The following is a 16,458-nucleotide window of genomic DNA, read 5'->3' as shown; positions in this document are numbered from 1 at the left end:
ATTTATATAATAATTAGTATATTATTTATAAACTTTTATTTTTTGTTCTAATATAGTTATTCTAAAAGTTATTTTCTTAAACTAGTACTTTTTTATTATTCTTTTATTCTAAGCTAAATACTATAGCTATAAGAATATAAATAATAATTTCTAATAGAGAATATTTAGAGCTATCGAATGATACTATTTATAGACCTATAGCTCTCTTAATTAGCCTAATGCAGCTAATTAAAGTTTTACTCTTGTAATTTACTTTTGATGTTCTTAACGCCAAGGCTGCAGCTAGGTCTTTACGAATTTTGATGTTCTTAACGCCAAGGCTGCAGCATTCTTCCATAATTTTGATGTTCCTAATGCCAAGGCTGCAGAAATAACCTTACCGCTAAACGCGGGTACCTCTTAACGCTAAACTCCTAACAGCAGGAGTCTCCAACAGGGGTCTAATCGGGCTCACAAGGGATATAAAGTGGCACAGGGCCCGACCAGTAGGGGCCAGCTAAGGTCGGTCAGGGTTAGTCAGTTTTGGTTGAGTTATAGCCCTATATACTCCGTACTATCGTCAAAACTGACCTCACCAAGTGCCCGTTCTGTTTTCAGACCTGAGCATTTGTTGCTTTAACCTGAGCCGAGACTGAGCCGAGACTGAGCAGCCTAAGCCGAGACTGAGCAGATAGTTGAGGCATTGGTAGGACCCAGTACCGGTTCCCCTGGAGCATGCATTTCGGCCCTCAGACTCAGTTCCAATTGCCTGTTTGATTTCATCATGTTTCGGCCAAGACTCCTCCATGGAGCTTGGCCACTTTCATTGATGCATTGCCTATTTCAAGTATGTAACTTATCTAGGGTGTATTGACTTAATTGACTCACGTGCCAGGGCACTGTCCTTTCCGGTTTAGCCCCGGCTCCATCAGTTTCAACGCGCCGACCGCGATTCCACAATTGAAAGGCCAAATAATTTCATTCAACCGTTCTCCCTCATCTCTTTCCCTCATCAAAGGACATTCGCTTCTTTTCTATGACTTTATCATAGAAAAAAGGGGACTCTGCGCTTTCACCTCTGACAACAATATCTTGATGGCGCCCAGAAATAGTCAATGATATTATGCTGCCGCGTAATATCTAACATGTAGTCCTTCCACTACTAGCTGGTACTCCAGCTATATGCACACAAGCCTCACTTCATGGTATCTCCATGGTATCTCTAGGGCAACACCACTCGAGCCCGCAGATGTTTTCCTACTGAAACGTAGAGTAGTGGAACCAAGGGATCGGGATTCCATTCCAGGCCCCCCAGGTTCCGTCGATGATACAGCACCCATGTATTGAGTTGGCAGTGTGAGACGAGTGTGACTCGATAGTGACTTCATGGTGAGGTCGCCGTATTCATATGTTGAAGGATACAGATCCTGACATTTAATTTTGCCGCTTATTATATCCTCAATGCTCCATAACAACTAGCCCTCCATGTGTCCTCGCCGTCGCTTCCTCACTGTCGCTTTACAACGAGTAGGAGAGCGCTGGAGGGCAGTTGTGTGTGCGTGGATTACCGGATCCGGAATAGCGTGGTTTTCGATTAGTAATAGCCCTACCAGTCGCACACACGAGGGACGCCGCTGCGCAGCGTAATCAATTTCTCTCTCTCCCCCATCTTGTCTTGATTTCAGGCAAAGCATACAGAGTGATATACACTATACACAGACCGTAAACATGACTAACTGACTTGATTAAGCAACTCCAGGGGCTATGAATGCTGAAGAATTTCGCGCCAAAGCCGTCAGTGGGGAGGTGCCGATCAAGGGCCATGATCAGGTGTTGCGAATAGCATATCTCTATATGCATCAAGGAGATTGGTATGGAAGTAACAATGGAGTGTTGGGTGAGGTGGAGAAGCTCCATACGCGCGGCTGGTCATTTGGCCAGGGAGAGTTGGCTTTCAATCGGTAAGATACCGTTTCCAGGTGGAAGTTCCCCGGTGTACTTTCGCAAAAGGGACGGACAATCTGATGATAATCAAAGCTCTCTCGATACCTTCTACGTGGCCCAGATAGCAGCCGGCATATTCCGCTGGTCCGACCAAATGGAGAGCGAGTTGCCCTCAGCAGACGACTTTGACACCTTCTACGCCCAGCATCACCAGTGGCTCAACCAGGACGCATGGAGACACTACTACTCCACTCATTTCCTTGCGCAGGCCACCTCAGCTCGCTTCTATCGCCTACCCGACCTACAAGACCTCCCCAAGGAACCGGCCATTTGACCCGACTTCCCCGCTGGGCATATAACGCCTCGCGCACTGCTTGGAGACAGCCCACCCTCCCCGCCGCAAGCCAGACTCAGATAGCCCTCTCCACCCTGCAGCAGACCATCTCACGACAGCGCGGGGCCGGTTACCCAAGCGTTTCACCTTACTCGGAGACTCAAGCCCGCTTCTGGCTCGAGAGAATGGGCATGTATTCGGCCAGAGCCGCCCCTAAGGAGGCATGGAGACGCTACAACTTCGGCGCCAAGGTCGCGCAAGGATGGTACGATATGTGGAAATGGGAAGCGTACTACTCGCGGAACCGATGGGACTCGGTTGAAGCGCGAAATGCGTATCTCGAGCCGGATCTGGATGGGACGCGCAAGAGCGAGGTGACCTGGAGCGGTTTGCCGGACGGTGGGACGGCGTTCATGGCGTGGACGAGAGGGTGGGATCCCGAGGTGGGGAGTGAGGAGGAGATTGCCTTTCTGGCTGCTGTTGCCGCGAAAGAGACGGAGGGGGTTATCGAAGTCGACAATTTGGACTATGCAATGCGATCGCACATGCTTTGGGGGGTGATGCGTCTTGCGTTTGAGTCTGCTGAGCGGGAAAGACTCATGGAGGACCTGAAGCGGGGGATCGTTAAGACAGGCAGAATTGATGATGAAACCAAGGCCGAGCAGTGGAATTCAACAGGTTTTGATGGTGATGGAGCCGTATGTGCAGAAGTCGGATGCACAATGGCCTGCCGCTGTGGAGGATCGGATTGAGCTGCTACGGCATATCTTGATGGAGAATGGGCAGCTTTTCGCAAGATGGACGCTTTCACCCCTTTCTAAAGAGTTTAATTTCGAGCTGGCACCTGTTGGAGGATGGGGGGATTGTGACAGCAGACCCTGCTGAAGGCAGCTATCATGGGTGACTTAAGCCAGGGTCACGTGGAGTGGAAGAAAACCAAAACCAGGGGGAAGGGCATTCCTCGGGCATGCATCTATCAGGCCAATGGCAATGACCATGGTATGTTATGACCTGTGCGAAACTATGATACATTCACATCCTTACATACACGACTTCGTATCATCACCTCCTGAGCATGATATACATTGGCTTGACCAAGCGTCCTGACTTTGCCGATCCGTCATACTCTTTCTTATGCACAAGTACCAAACGCCGACTGACATCCGGTCCCGCAGTACGCATTTGTGGCTCCACAATAGCCGTACTCGGAGCAACAATTGCCAAAGCCAGACGCAGCACAAGTCGCGCCAACAGGATTGCTGGCTGCGCTGCAGGTGCCGTCCGTGGAGACCGGTGGACCACTTGCACCACAAGTACCGAAAGCTGTCTGGCAGCCCGTGCCGCAGAACGCGCTTGTGTCGCCGCAGTAGCCGTATTGGGAACAGCAACCTCCGAAGGCCGAGCCGGCACAGGTGCGCCCGTTCGCGCCGCAGGTGCCATCTTGCGAGACTGCTGGTCCTTGGGGCTCTGGGTCGCATGTGCCATACAGAGGGTTGCAAACCGAATAGCCACAGTTGCCGGATGCTGAGCCACACCATCCATAGATGGAACAGCAATTGCCATAAGGTGTGCCTAGGCAGGTCTTTCCTGCAAAGTCAGGACCACAGCGACCATCGGTGGAGGGATTCGATGAGCCGCTGGGCGTTGCAGAGCTCGAGGTTGACGACCCTCCCAGGTTAGCCACCACAATTTCTGTGGTGTACGTCGACGTGGAAATGGACTCCACGGTGGTCGTCAAGATGACTGTGTTGCCGGGGCCCCACGGCTCGGGCGTATAAGTTGGGGGAGACGTTGAATAGGTGTAACTTGGGTACGAAGACCGGCTCGGAAGACTGGCTGAGGCACTGGCCATCTGGCGCCTGACCATCTGGCGCTTGACCGGTGGCGGAGCATCTGTCGCCAAGGATCGTTTCTTCGCCTCCAGGAATGCCACTCCGATATCATACCCCTTAAAGTCACAGGAGAGCTTGGGCCCACCAGCAGACACGATGGCTCGCTCGACGCAACCAGATTTCATCAAGAATGGCAAGTTGAAGTAGGCGCTGGCGAAGGCTGTATCGGTGCGCTCGTTCCAGTCCCAGCCAGTCAACGGTGGTCGTCAAGATGACTGTGTTGCCGGGGCCCCACGGCTCGGGCGTATAAGTTGGGGGAGACGTTGAATAGGTGTAACTTGGGTACGAAGACCGGCTCGGAAGACTGGCTGAGGCACTGGCCATCTGGCGCCTGACCATCTGGCGCTTGACCGGTGGCGGAGCATCTGTCGCCAAGGATCGTTTCTTCGCCTCCAGGAATGCCACTCCGATATCATACCCCTTAAAGTCACAGGAGAGCTTGGGCCCACCAGCAGACACGATGGCTCGCTCGACGCAACCAGATTTCATCAAGAATGGCAAGTTGAAGTAGATCGGAAGCAGCCCCGCTCTTCTGATTTCAGACTAGCGCCACCGTCGGTGCTCCAGCCGTCGATGTTGTAGACTTGGAACGTCCAGTAGCCCCCTGCCGTGATCCTGTCCGCTGTCAGCTTTGACCAGTCCATCATCCAGTGTTGCTTGCGCCAGAACGGGAAACAGAAATAACTTCATCAACTTACCAGGAAGCACAGTCGGCCCGCAGGGTCGGCTCCACCACCACTGTTATAGTCGTGGTCGGGTTGACCGTCTCAGTGGAGGTTGCGATAACTGTGATAGTGTTCGTCAAGCCAAATTGTGTCAAGGTGAAAGCTGAACCATCGTAGCCGGGCGGGTTGGTTGGGACGTATTCTAACGGGATTTGCTTCCCGTTGATCACCGTATTATCAGCTGCCTGTCCAAAAGACCAGGCCGCCTCGACATCGGGGTCCACCGAGCATTGCGGACTACCGGGTGTTGTAGTCGTTGCCGTATCTTGCCCATTACAGGCAGTACTCGTCGCGCAGTTAGTCTGTCTCAAGTTAGCTTGCTGCCATCTAAAATCCTAAAACTTACCTCTGTTGTTCGCGTGGACGAGCTCATGTACCAAGCCTTGTAGCTGGTTACAACATATGTGCAAGCCGATGCGGTCACAGGAGTTTCACAGTCATTGTCGCCGCCATCAGTGCCGCCGGGACCCTGCGTGTTTCCGCATCCGCCTGGAATAAGACAACCGACGCCGCCACAAGAACCAAGAGGGCAATCGGGCACGCAACCAAAGACGCCACAACCTCCACCGCAGCCAAAGATTCCGCATCCACCATCACAGCCAAACAGTCCGCAGCCTGGTTTACAACCGAAGATGCCACAGTCGCGAGTTCCGCATCCAGGCCCCGTGCAACTGACGGGAGGAATAGGAGTGGGTCGGACGGTAACAGGTGGCAATGGAGTAGGTGGGTCAGGATAGTCCACCGAGAAGGTTGGCTGAGGTTGAATGGTGACGGGAAAAGATGTTGTGGGGAATGTGACAGGGGGGATGATGATCAATGGTGTACTCGTGCCAGTAGACGTCCCTGGTGTTGGAGTAGTGACGGGGAAGGTAGCGTGGTTCGGAGGGAGAGTATACACGAAAGATGATGGGGTGATACTCTGGACTGGGTTGATTTTGTAGCTTGCCGTGTCGGTAGATTTCAATGTCAGGGGCTGGAGACTGACGTCGGTCATGGTAAAAGCTGGGACGGGAATCGTGGTTGTCTTCACGTAGACACCTCCTGCTCCAGAAGATAAGAGAGTCGTGGTCAGAGCTGGCCAGTTCACCGTGTGAGTGACACCCAGTGGATATGGTGGGAAAACAAAAATGCATGGAGGTTTGCAGCCCACCAACGGGTTAGGCGAGGTCCAGAGACTTGGTGGAGGATAGACAATGTTGGAAGAGGCACCAGAACCAATGGTATCACCATTGAAACCTTGTAGATCGATTGCCCAATCGACAATTCCCGCAAAATTGAGGCCTCCGTAAAGGGCTTTCCGATCGGCTTTGACGCTATCGTCCATGTAGGCGACCCATTGCGTGGAATCGTACACAGCAACGTTCGATTGACTGTCGCTGTCGAAATATGACGAGTAGGATGAAATTGGCTGTAGAGCTCCAGATTGTGTCTTCCAGGTTCCAGTTCCCCCAAGGATGGCATTAATTTCGGCATTGGAGATATAACCTGCAGTGCCGGTGCATGGTCCAGGATATGCCCCGGAAACTCCACCCGTGTATGTGCACAGGGGACCAGTGCAACCAGGTGTTGTCATTTGGAACGAGCGGCCATAGCTCGTGACGCCAACAGCAAGCTTGCCGGACGGTACGCCGGCCTTGGTGATCATGGACAGAGCCACGAGGGTCTCGGTGAGATTAGTGTGAGAACGCAGACAATCACCTGCGGGACAGCCGTCGATGCTATACTTATTGGCATAATCCCACTGGCCGTGGAGATCATAAGTCATGTAAACAATATAATCGGCCAGGGCTGCCATTTCCTCGATATGGTAGCCTTTGAGGTACCAGAATGAGGCCGGTGCGCAGAATGAGGCCGACTTGCCGGAAGGCAGAGCTGCTCGCAGCTTTCCGAAAAAGGTGAGATAATTCGCTGCATCTGCGGCAGTACCTATCTCAAGTCAGTTTGATCAAACTGCCGAAGACTGGCAGATCACGTACCTGGTGGAATTCCGGGAATGTCTGGTGCGTTAGGATCTACGACTTGGATTAACAAGGCTCCTCGTTGAAAAGACACTGGCCAACTTACATTCCCAGTCTATATCAATGCCATCCAGGTTATGCTGTTGTATAAACGAGACGATGTTGGCGACAAACGTATCCTGATTGCCTGGCTTGACAGCGTCCCGGAAAATTTGATACGTAGGCCCTTCAGTAGAGAAACTCCAGCCGCCCAGAGACAGAATCTTCTTGGGCCCAAAAATTTGTTTGAAAAGTTGCCACTGGATGTCAATATGGCTGACGTCTATGGCATAGCTCGTGGTGACATGACCGAATGCCAGATGAATATGCGTATACGGTTCCAGATCCATGGCAGAAATCTTCATGTTCAAGCATGGACGGTCCAGATTATAGGCTTCAAAGTAGCCTATGCTCATGGCCTGAGCTGGAGCTGATCCAACAACAATGTCAGTCCCACAGTTGGAAATACAGCCATTTTCGCCCGGAGCCGCTGTTCCGGGTGCACCTGTTGCCGACTCGGAAATGGTGCAAAACTCTTTGGTGATACCGCATTGGCCATGCCGGTTCTACATGAGAGGCGGGTTAGCTGTTTCAGAGTATAGCTGGGCTCAGAGGGACACATACACAACAAGCATTAAGAGGACATTGATTCAGGCTGGCAAGAGCAATACCCGGTCCAGGCTGGGTACTTCCGGGCTTCTGCGGACCACAGATGGCGTTGGTAATAGGAGCCGGCATAGGAGGTGCACCAGTACTCAGGCAAATGTTCTGAAAAGCTTGCACGTTGGAACAGCCCTGCCAGCCCCAAGTTTCAGTGTTAAAGCTCTCTATCTCAGCGTTGGTCAGACTGTTGGCTGCTCCCAAGGCAGAGCAGCTATCGCCGGGCTCGACATAGTGTGAGAAACAGGTTCCATCCGGGTTAGGTTGTGGGCGGAAGTCGGGCATCTCGCCCGCTGAGCAGCAGGCGTGCTGTCCCACCTGCAGAGAGGAGCAAAATGTGGGGCTTGGGTTGTAAGTAGTAAAGTCAGAGGGAGAAATGCCACACTCCGCCGCCAAACTTGAGCCTAAACCCTAGCATTAGTGGACGGTCCATCGGGGAAGACTCTGCCATGAGTACTCACAACTATCCCCTGAGACAACCTGAATAGTCGAACACGGAGCTCGTCGATGAAAGATGTTGGAGTTGCGAGGTGTCAACGGGAAAGTGCCAGCAGTACTGTTTCTCAAGCCGGCAGTGCTGTTTCCAGCCGTGCCATTGCTGAGAAGATCTGGCACCGACAATGTGATGGCCTGCCAAGGTTCTGCGTTGTCGTAGGAAGTGATGCATTCACCAGATGCCCAGGTGGCTACAGCATCCTGGACAAAGGGTATATCGCGATCTCCGCTCGCAGCAATGCCAAAGCTGTATTTGGAGCTTCGGCCGTCCTTGACACATAGTTGCGCAACTACGCTGTTGGAGAAACCGGTGCCTTTGATCTTCTTGATGAACTGCTGTAGCACGGATGCCGAGATGTCTTGGACTCCAGGTCCGGCAAAGAGCCCGAGAGCGACCGAGTTGGAGTAGGAGAAGGAGGTGACATCGGTGCAGTTCGAGTCTCGTTGAGACAACGCAGCGGCGAGTTGTTTCGACGCGGCCTCAAAATCCTCCAGTGTGGCTGGAATGCTGGTGTGATTGAAAGCCAGCTGTAGTGACTCTTGGACCTGGGTCAAGCTGCCGTTAGGTAGACAAGATCCGTCATTGGTGGTATTGCCGGCGCTGCTTGCACCTACTGTGGAAGTGGCGGTGCAAGCGCGAATAGTCTCGTCACTGCGCAAAGAATTGTAGAGGGTGAAATCGAGTAGCATAGTCTCATTACATATCGATAGCCGACCTAGTCGGGGATACAGAGTCCAGTTTCCTGGATTCGACCCCGACTCATCGCATCCAGCTGGGCATTGACTGAGTGCCAAGTCGGCGAGTTTCGGAGCAATTGTGTCGTTGCTATTGATTGTTGGGCCGGCAGACTTTGTCGGGACTGGATGTGCGGCCAAGTATGAGCTCAGCTGGTCTGAACCACCCTCTATTGCCGTGGCCTGGTGAGACAGCATGAGGGTGATGGCTACCGTCCCGGCTGAGACAGATGACGGTGAGAACCACATCGTCAGAGAAGGAACGGGTAAGCAGTAAAACGAATGTGACAAAAACGATAATGAGCGTGATGTTCAAAGAGCAAGAAGAGAAGCGAACCTTAGAGAGTGAGGCCGATGCAAAATCTCGTTCTGAGCGGTGATAGCATACTTATGCCCATCCCGCCAGACATACCTTGTCAAACTCCCCTCACCTGGGTTTGATGTAGTAGTATGGCAATCTCAGAGCAATCCCACCGGGATAATCATTGAGGTCTCATCTCCCCTGTTTTGGCATCTGCACACAAACACGCCAGTGATACGAAGTGCCGCCCAGAAGTAATGGGATTTTTCTCTAGTTAAGGGGCATAGTGTATGGGCTAAGGCCCTCGACCTACCAGATGCTGTAGATCCTCTCTTTGGCTGGATTTGCTCTCCCTACTTGATAAAGCTATCTCTGTATGAATTCTCAATGTCGTGTTGTACGGCTTGCGAGCATAAGAATTCTTTTGGATATATGAATACACAATATGAGTGATGTATTAGATATGTAATTTATACAAAATTTTGAAGATTTAAGTAAAAAAGTACATGAGATGATGTATTCTGATATACACAGAGTTTGTACTGGGCTAATCCAAATAGGGTATCTCATTACTTCTGGGCCGCCACCTCGTAGACCGGATTCCTTGAAGAATGCTGATCCTACGGCGTAGACCACATGAATCCCAACATCCAACATTTGCTCCTTCCACTTTATCCCCACATATCATTTTGCCCCTGAAGTCTTGCCAGCTTCGACGCTAATTCGAAGTCACAAAACACAAACATTTTAATCTTCTGCCCTGTCCTCCCACGCATCAAAGTCAATAATAACGTCATTTAAGCCCCTAGCGTGCGGCGCGCACCAACGGATTTACCCTTTCCGAACCCAAACCTCGTTTCGAGCGTTTGCGGTGGAGAGGCTAACAAGACTTCAGGGGGCTAGTAAAGGGGTACATACTATAAGAAAAATCCTTCGCTCGGTTATGCGTGTGCTGAACGTAGATCAACTGTTATCACAGTCAAATGCCCTCAGCCAAGGCATTGAAGTCAGGTCTGCACTCGCGCTCGAGCTTTGCAAACTTAAGTTACAAACCCGGGAAAGCCGCAAAAGCTACCGCGCAACGTTCTCGGTGAGATGCAGGCAGATGTCGTTCAGAATGCTTTGTATAGTGGCTTACTCTATCTAGGAGCTGCCCGTTACCGCTATGCCTCTCGCCAGAAGGGACGAGAGAGGTGACGATCATCTCATTTCCCACTCGTCTTGGCAACGTTCTCAGCAAGACGCAGGGATATGTTGTCCAGAATACTGCGCATAGTGGCTTGCTCTCGAGGGTCTAATGTATGTAGGAGCTGCTGTGCCTCTCGCCGGCAGACACGAGAGAGGCGACGATCATCTCATTTCCCACTCGTCTTGGCTACCGCTCCACAATACGTGATGACTTTATCCCGGTTGCATTTCCTTGATTCGCCTATTTCCCTTACTTCGACTCGGGTATCCCACCAATGTTCTACCCCCTTCCCATTCTTTCCCATCTGCTGTACCGGTTTTCACTCTTTCCCATCTGCTGTAGCAGTTTCCACTCTTTTCCATTTACTGTACCAGTCGTTCTTTTGACCTTTATCATCATCTCACCATAGTCAGTCGTTTCACTTCAATACCGCAGAATGAAGTTCCAGGTCGTTTTGGCTCTTGTTGCCTTGGTTGCGGCCGTTCCATTCGAAGGTGGTCAGTTGCACAAACGCGCCGGGGAAAAAATCCATGTTGGATATCGGGCTGTCCACAAGGTAGGTCGAATTGACCGTTCAGGCAATCATATTGCTTGAAAGCAACGGTAGATGGCGGCTGCGGCGCCTCACTGACTGATTGAACCTCCTTCGCTTTCAAGTACTGATCTCTTCATAACAGGCAGAAGCCCAAGCGATCGAAGCCAATGGAAGGAAGGCGGTGCGGTCCAATGAACGCGGGGGCAGGCAGATCGGATCGGGAATCTACATTTCCCCAGAGTTTAAGTATTGGACTGAAGCTTATTCCGACCCTGATGCTCCACCCTGGGACTGTGCTGTCTTTGTTGACGCCGATTACTGGAACGGGCTCAATAAGGCATGGATACCGAGATCTTTCAAGTTCCCGGAAGATGATGCCAACAACCCGGCCACGTGCGCGCCGCTCCAATTGTGGAAGATGTTTCCCGGTAAGTGACTGGTACAGCCTCGGTCATTTTCGCGTACTAATAGATCGCCTGAAAGCTGTCAAAAGGAACCGAGCGCGTTTCTTGCAGCACTTGGATCCTTCGTTCACGATCGAGAACACGGTTCGCTTCTCTTTGGTGCTGAACCACGAGCCAAAGATTCAGGCGTTGATCCCACAGGAGATTATCGACGAACAGCAATTTTACCTTGAGCCGTGTGCTGAGGACACGGCGCCGGACAACTACAAGATCGGCGAACTCGGGAAAGTTGATTGGAAGATAGAAGGATTGAAAGGCTATGGCTTGGGGTCTGACTACGAGTAGAATGGTATAAGCAGCATTGGAAGCCTGTTTCCACGTTTTGGTCGGCAGTTTCTCTCGGCAAAGCAAGCCTATAGGGGGTTCAGATGAGATGGCCGGATGTGTTGCTTCCATGCGCGCTTCTGTATCTCCGGCGACTGTCTGACCATACTCTTGTGTCTGACAGACAATGTTCCTCTTCCTTTTCTTCTCCACTTTGACGAGCTACTCGAGTCGAGGACTATGGAGGTCGGCCCCGTCAGGGGCTGACATTTTATGTATTTTACATGCTTTTGTTGAAGACACGTGATAATATACTTCATGCGTCATCGATCGATTGGTTATCTAGGTGTACTTACAACCACTGCACTTCTGTGTTTGAACTCCGCCTCCATCAAGGGACAATAAACATATATCGTCCGGCTCTTTGATACCCTCGGGGAAAGTTGCAGCAGGGATGTCGGAGGGTGAAGAGCCTGGGCCGATCTCATAGTTGTCCATATTGGTTGTAATTGAGGACGCGTTGCCCTCCTGTACTCCGTAAAAGTCTTCATTGTCTTTCGTTCCAACGCCATTCAATGCCCAAAATTTCTCCTCGGAGCACTCATTCGTAGATCATCTCCCCCTGTCAAAACCTGGTCCTTTGAATCCAGTCTTCTTCTTCGTCTTTATCGATGGGCAGACAACTAGATTTCTAGCTTTTCTGCGAGTATTTTTCTTCTTGGTGACTCTGCTGGCGATTTGCTTCGCACTTCGTCCTTTGACTCTGGGAGCAAGACCATCAACATCCATATCTAGACAGGATGATCGTCAGCTTTCGGCTGCTTGAACTTTCTGGTGATATATCTTACCATCAGCTGAACCGGCCACATCTCTCTGAGCTTCCTCCTCCTCTTCCACGGTATCGACATCCATCCTTCGCTCAGTAGAGCGTTTAGGGGTCGCAGCGATCTCTAGTAGTTTTGCGGAGAGGCGGGCTGTACATGCATCGTCGACGGGTCCGAATACTTTGGCTCGGAGAGTGGCATTATTGCATTTGCGAACGGAGGAGCGGGCGCTTTTGGCCATTGTGGGATTTGATCAGAGTGGCAGTGGTTGTTCTGTTCTCGTAATTGCGGATAGAGTTATCCTCTGCTGATGGTCCAACAGATCTAAACTCTGACAATGGCTATATCCATGTCCGAGTGTTCCTCTGGCTAGTTTCACCTCACAAATCCCTCTCCACAGGCTATCTCCTCTACCATTCCTCTCCCCACCCACGACAGATCCAGACAACTATGGAGGAGAAGGAGATCGCAGCCTTGAATGGGGCAATCAAACTTCTGCTAGTTGTACAGCTCAAGCAGGTACTGAAAACTGCCGACCAACTAGTAAGCGGGGTCAAATCTGAACTTTAGGTGCGGTTGATCGCACGTAAGTACCGCCATGACTACCATCTCATATCGCGCTCAAATACTCACTTCCCACAAACAGATGTCAACAGAATTTACACTGCTGGCGAGGACCGGGCCGATTTGTTCAGCGCAATAGGGAGAAGTTCGAACCTTACTTCGACCCGAGACAATACGACGGAATCGAATGGCAACCACTTAGGTTGGACGGTCGGATTGCAGTTGCTGAAAAGGAGAGCACAGCAAGAAACCCAAATGCAGATGACATCTTACTTGTGATCTTTTCCCCGTATCTACATCGTTGCAGATAACGAGCCTGACCCAGTTACCGCAGGCATCGTACTGATGAAATCGCAATCAGAAGCAGCGTTTAAGGAAATAGAGACAGAAGATGTTTCCAGCCCGACCACTGGAAAGCCTGGCCCAAGATCTAGAGCTATCAGATCTCGGACAAAGTCGATCTCCTTGAACAGCGAAAGGGATCTCTAATATCAGTCAACTTCGAACCTGTCAAGCGGACAATCGGTTGGTTTAAATAGCTGTGAGGTCTCGCCGAAAAACGTTGCTGGGCTTCTCCAAAAACTGCCGGGGCGGGACAGTGGGAGAGTTGAGAGACAGGGCGCTCTGCGTGTGTAGGATCGAGCACCTGACCGGATAAGTAATGCTGCCTCAAGCTCTCTGGGTGATTTTTCGAAAAAGGATGGCTCAGATATACCTTTGAAACATGGCGTTCGGAATGAGTTGTTATAATGAAGATATAACGGACCCCCTTTATTGTGAATGTGGTAGAAATCATTTTTCTTCGACAGGACCTGAGAATTGACCTCACCACGTAAGATTGTGTGGAAACTTGTTTCCAACATAGGAAACCTTGTCTCAAAGATGCTATACCCTCTGGCAACATTCTCTTGTATTCCTAATTCAAGTGACGTGGTGTCAATAGGAAAGGGGACCAAGTGGGGCCTTGATTGTGTGGCTGATTTCATGGATTTGGATGGGCTCTTCAAGCTTGCAACAAAACTATGGATTTTCTCTGGGTTAGTTTTCAGGTCTGGGAATATCTTCAAGAATAGTGATCGTAATTCAGGATAGTCATCAATCCATGCTTGCAGGTCTACTTCATCACGACCTGGTTCCATGGGAAATGATTCAGGATGGGAACGGCAATGTTGTTCCATAGTTGAAAATCATGTAGCAAAGGGTGCGATCCTGGAAATCTTTTGACTTAAAGCTGTCTACAAGTGATTGAGTTCTCAATATGTGCTTTCTTGCCTCATGAACTGTTATAGGGTGTTTGCAGTCCAAGGCACGTAAGGCACGCTTCGACGAATGTAGGCGTGAAAGTTGAGGTGGTAGAATGTGTACTCCTACGTAGTAAGTTGTCTGCTCGCCTTTTGGCACAGCCCAATGGCCTTGCCCAATGCCCAGCCAGCAGCAAGATCACGTGATATTGACTTGGCATGAGTAGACATCTCTAGCTAGTCTTAATTGACCCCCAAGACGTGCTTCGAGTTCCTGGAAGGGAAAGGAGCTTGGGAGCAAGATGGACGATGGGGTAGATTGGAATGAGAGGGAACGAAATATATGGATCACTCAGATGATAGAATCCTGGTCGAAGGGCGACACTTCCAATAGACACACAAGACAATATTGCATAGACCAATATGGCGTCAATTTTGTCAAAGAAGAGCTACCATCTTTATTGAGACGAGATGGATTGCCGGAGGATGAAGTAGTCCGATTGACTAAGGATAGTCTGGACATGGAGCCACCGCCCCCTCATCCATATTGGGAAGATGAAGACGAGTCAGATTCCGATTGTGAAGAGTCGGAGGACAGTCAAGGAGAGTATGATGAAGATAGCGATGCCGGCAGCGATGAAGACAGTGATGACGAACTGAGTGATGGTTGGCAGACCGCAGACGAAGATTGAAGGTCAATGATTCAAATTCGATCGGAGGACAGTCTTTTCATTCGAATTACAGTTCTTTATTGGGAAGATGTAAGGCAGTAATGACGCAGCCAGTGATTGTGCTGGTGTGTGAACTGGTCACTGGCAATGTGGAGAGACCGGCGGCCCATCAATTTTATGATCCAAGGCCAAAGCTATGATCGGGGCGTTGACAAGCGAATAAGATACGGCATTCGCATTGAGGCAATTTTCTCACTGGCCGCGTCCCGTCTTATCTCTCTGTTAGTAGAAATAGGTGGGCCACGCAGGAGCTACCTCTGTTTGAGGGTCAGGCTGGCGACCGGGCGACCGAGTGATAGAGGGACTCTGGGTCTCCTGCGGGCCCAAAGGTCAGGCTGTTAGCGATCTAGCCCGAACCATAAATTGCCAGCCTTGTTCTATACGTCCATCATTCCTGTGCAGCTGTTATAGAATCTTTAGAGTTGTAACAAAGATAGATCACGTATTCAAGCGGGTTCACTAGGGTAATCAGAAGAGCAGGCCATCTTGTATTATTTTAGCATCTTATTATGCTAATTAAGTGAACATTATAAGTGTTAACAAGGCTCAGCTAGATAGAGCGTAGGATCAATCTTAGTATTAATAAGAATCGGCGAATTCTACGACATTCTAACCCAATTAATTCTGTCACATTATAAGCTAGGTAGTGTTATTTTGGACACCAGACGGGATGTGTCCTGCGTAGTACGTTGTCGTCAACGCTAGTCAATCTATAAGGGAAGATATGAGCTAACCAAGAAATCCAACATTGATCGAAGTGAGACCGGTGTGGGTCCGCAGGAGCTAGGGATCCCAACCCGAGGGACGCAGTCGTCGGGGGACCAGAGTTCAGCAACAGGTAGACAAAGCGGCGTGGCGGTCGTCGAGGGTCGCATGCGAGCGGCGCTGCTATGCTCACGGCCCCGGGTGGGGGACGTGCGACGAATATATAGACCACGGACGCGGCAGATTCCGGGAGATAAAAGCGGCGGGAAGTGAGCGGGATACGCTTAACCCGATCTGGCTTGAACACCCCCGGCACCCTGACGTAGAGTACAGAGTACTAGCCGTGGCCCAATGGGTGGAGCCCTTAGAGGGCCCCACTTGCAGGGGGGTACCCCCCCTACAAGCCCGCGCGCAGCGCGTGGCTCTCACCGTAACGCGCAAATCAGCGTAACGCGCATCTTGATTCCACTGATTGAATTTGAATGAGTATAGACAGTGCAGAATTCGCTCAATTAGGAAACTATTACTCCTCAACGAATGGGAAGCCATTTTCAACGCTCCACTGCAAATTTGAGAGCTTGCGGCGCTCATCTTCTAACTCTTTTCGTAGGTCTTCTTCTCGCCATAGGGCCCTCTGGAGCTGTGTACCACCCTCTTCTACGCGCTGTGTGACCATATTTCGAGCCTGCGAAGCCAATAAAACTCCTCCTTTTTGTAGTTGACGTTGAGATTGAGTTCTTCGTTCTCTTCGTTCTTTTTCAGCTGCTGTAGAAGCTTCTAAATCCTTCCGAAATTGTACGGCAGTTTTAGCCTGAATGAGGGCACCTTTGATGAATTTTTGTTGTATCAATTTCTGACGACTTGGAGTTGCGTTTTCTA

General features: G+C 50.6%; 6 protein-coding genes across 6 annotated transcripts; 3 read left to right on the top strand and 3 right to left on the bottom strand.

Annotated features, from left to right (window-relative positions):
• Window positions 1–1,743: 1,743 nt before the first annotated feature.
• EPUS_08739 (uncharacterized protein) lies at window positions 1,744–3,009 on the top strand (the record flags this gene model as incomplete). The annotated part of the gene is made up of 3 exons (XM_007803264.1): window positions 1,744–1,940; window positions 2,017–2,136; window positions 2,202–3,009. 3 exons carry the CDS (start codon window positions 1,744–1,746, stop codon window positions 3,007–3,009), a joined length of 1,125 nt encoding a protein of 374 aa, XP_007801455.1.
• Window positions 3,010–3,389: 380 nt separating this feature from the next.
• EPUS_08738 (uncharacterized protein) lies at window positions 3,390–4,274 on the bottom strand (the record flags this gene model as incomplete). Its single annotated transcript, XM_007803263.1, has 1 exon — window positions 3,390–4,274. One exon carries the CDS (start codon window positions 4,272–4,274, stop codon window positions 3,390–3,392), a length of 885 nt encoding a protein of 294 aa, XP_007801454.1.
• A 363-nt stretch (window positions 4,275–4,637) lies between these two features.
• EPUS_08737 (uncharacterized protein) lies at window positions 4,638–9,010 on the bottom strand (the record flags this gene model as incomplete). The annotated part of the gene is made up of 7 exons (XM_007803262.1): window positions 4,638–4,764; window positions 4,848–5,176; window positions 5,221–6,800; window positions 6,851–6,886; window positions 6,939–7,437; window positions 7,496–7,935; window positions 7,993–9,010. 7 exons carry the CDS (start codon window positions 9,008–9,010, stop codon window positions 4,638–4,640), a joined length of 4,029 nt encoding a protein of 1,342 aa, XP_007801453.1.
• A 1,677-nt stretch (window positions 9,011–10,687) lies between these two features.
• On the top strand, window positions 10,688–11,535 carry EPUS_08736 (uncharacterized protein; the record flags this gene model as incomplete). Its single annotated transcript, XM_007803261.1, has 3 exons — window positions 10,688–10,807; window positions 10,929–11,214; window positions 11,270–11,535. 3 exons carry the CDS (start codon window positions 10,688–10,690, stop codon window positions 11,533–11,535), a joined length of 672 nt encoding a protein of 223 aa, XP_007801452.1.
• Window positions 11,536–12,126: 591 nt separating this feature from the next.
• Window positions 12,127–12,579, bottom strand: EPUS_08735 (uncharacterized protein; the record flags this gene model as incomplete). The annotated part of the gene is made up of 2 exons (XM_007803260.1): window positions 12,127–12,305; window positions 12,363–12,579. The coding sequence occupies 2 exons, from the start codon at window positions 12,577–12,579 to the stop codon at window positions 12,127–12,129; spliced, it is 396 nt and encodes a 131-aa protein (XP_007801451.1).
• A 1,866-nt stretch (window positions 12,580–14,445) lies between these two features.
• Window positions 14,446–14,835, top strand: EPUS_08734 (uncharacterized protein; the record flags this gene model as incomplete). Its single annotated transcript, XM_007803259.1, has 1 exon — window positions 14,446–14,835. One exon carries the CDS (start codon window positions 14,446–14,448, stop codon window positions 14,833–14,835), a length of 390 nt encoding a protein of 129 aa, XP_007801450.1.
• Window positions 14,836–16,458: the final 1,623 nt, after the last annotated feature.

This window comes from Endocarpon pusillum, assembly GCF_000464535.1.
Source record: "Endocarpon pusillum Z07020 unplaced genomic scaffold scaffold2099, whole genome shotgun sequence".
NCBI lineage: Eukaryota > Fungi > Ascomycota > Eurotiomycetes > Verrucariales > Verrucariaceae > Endocarpon > Endocarpon pusillum.
This window is presented reverse-complemented; position numbering and strand designations above follow the sequence as displayed.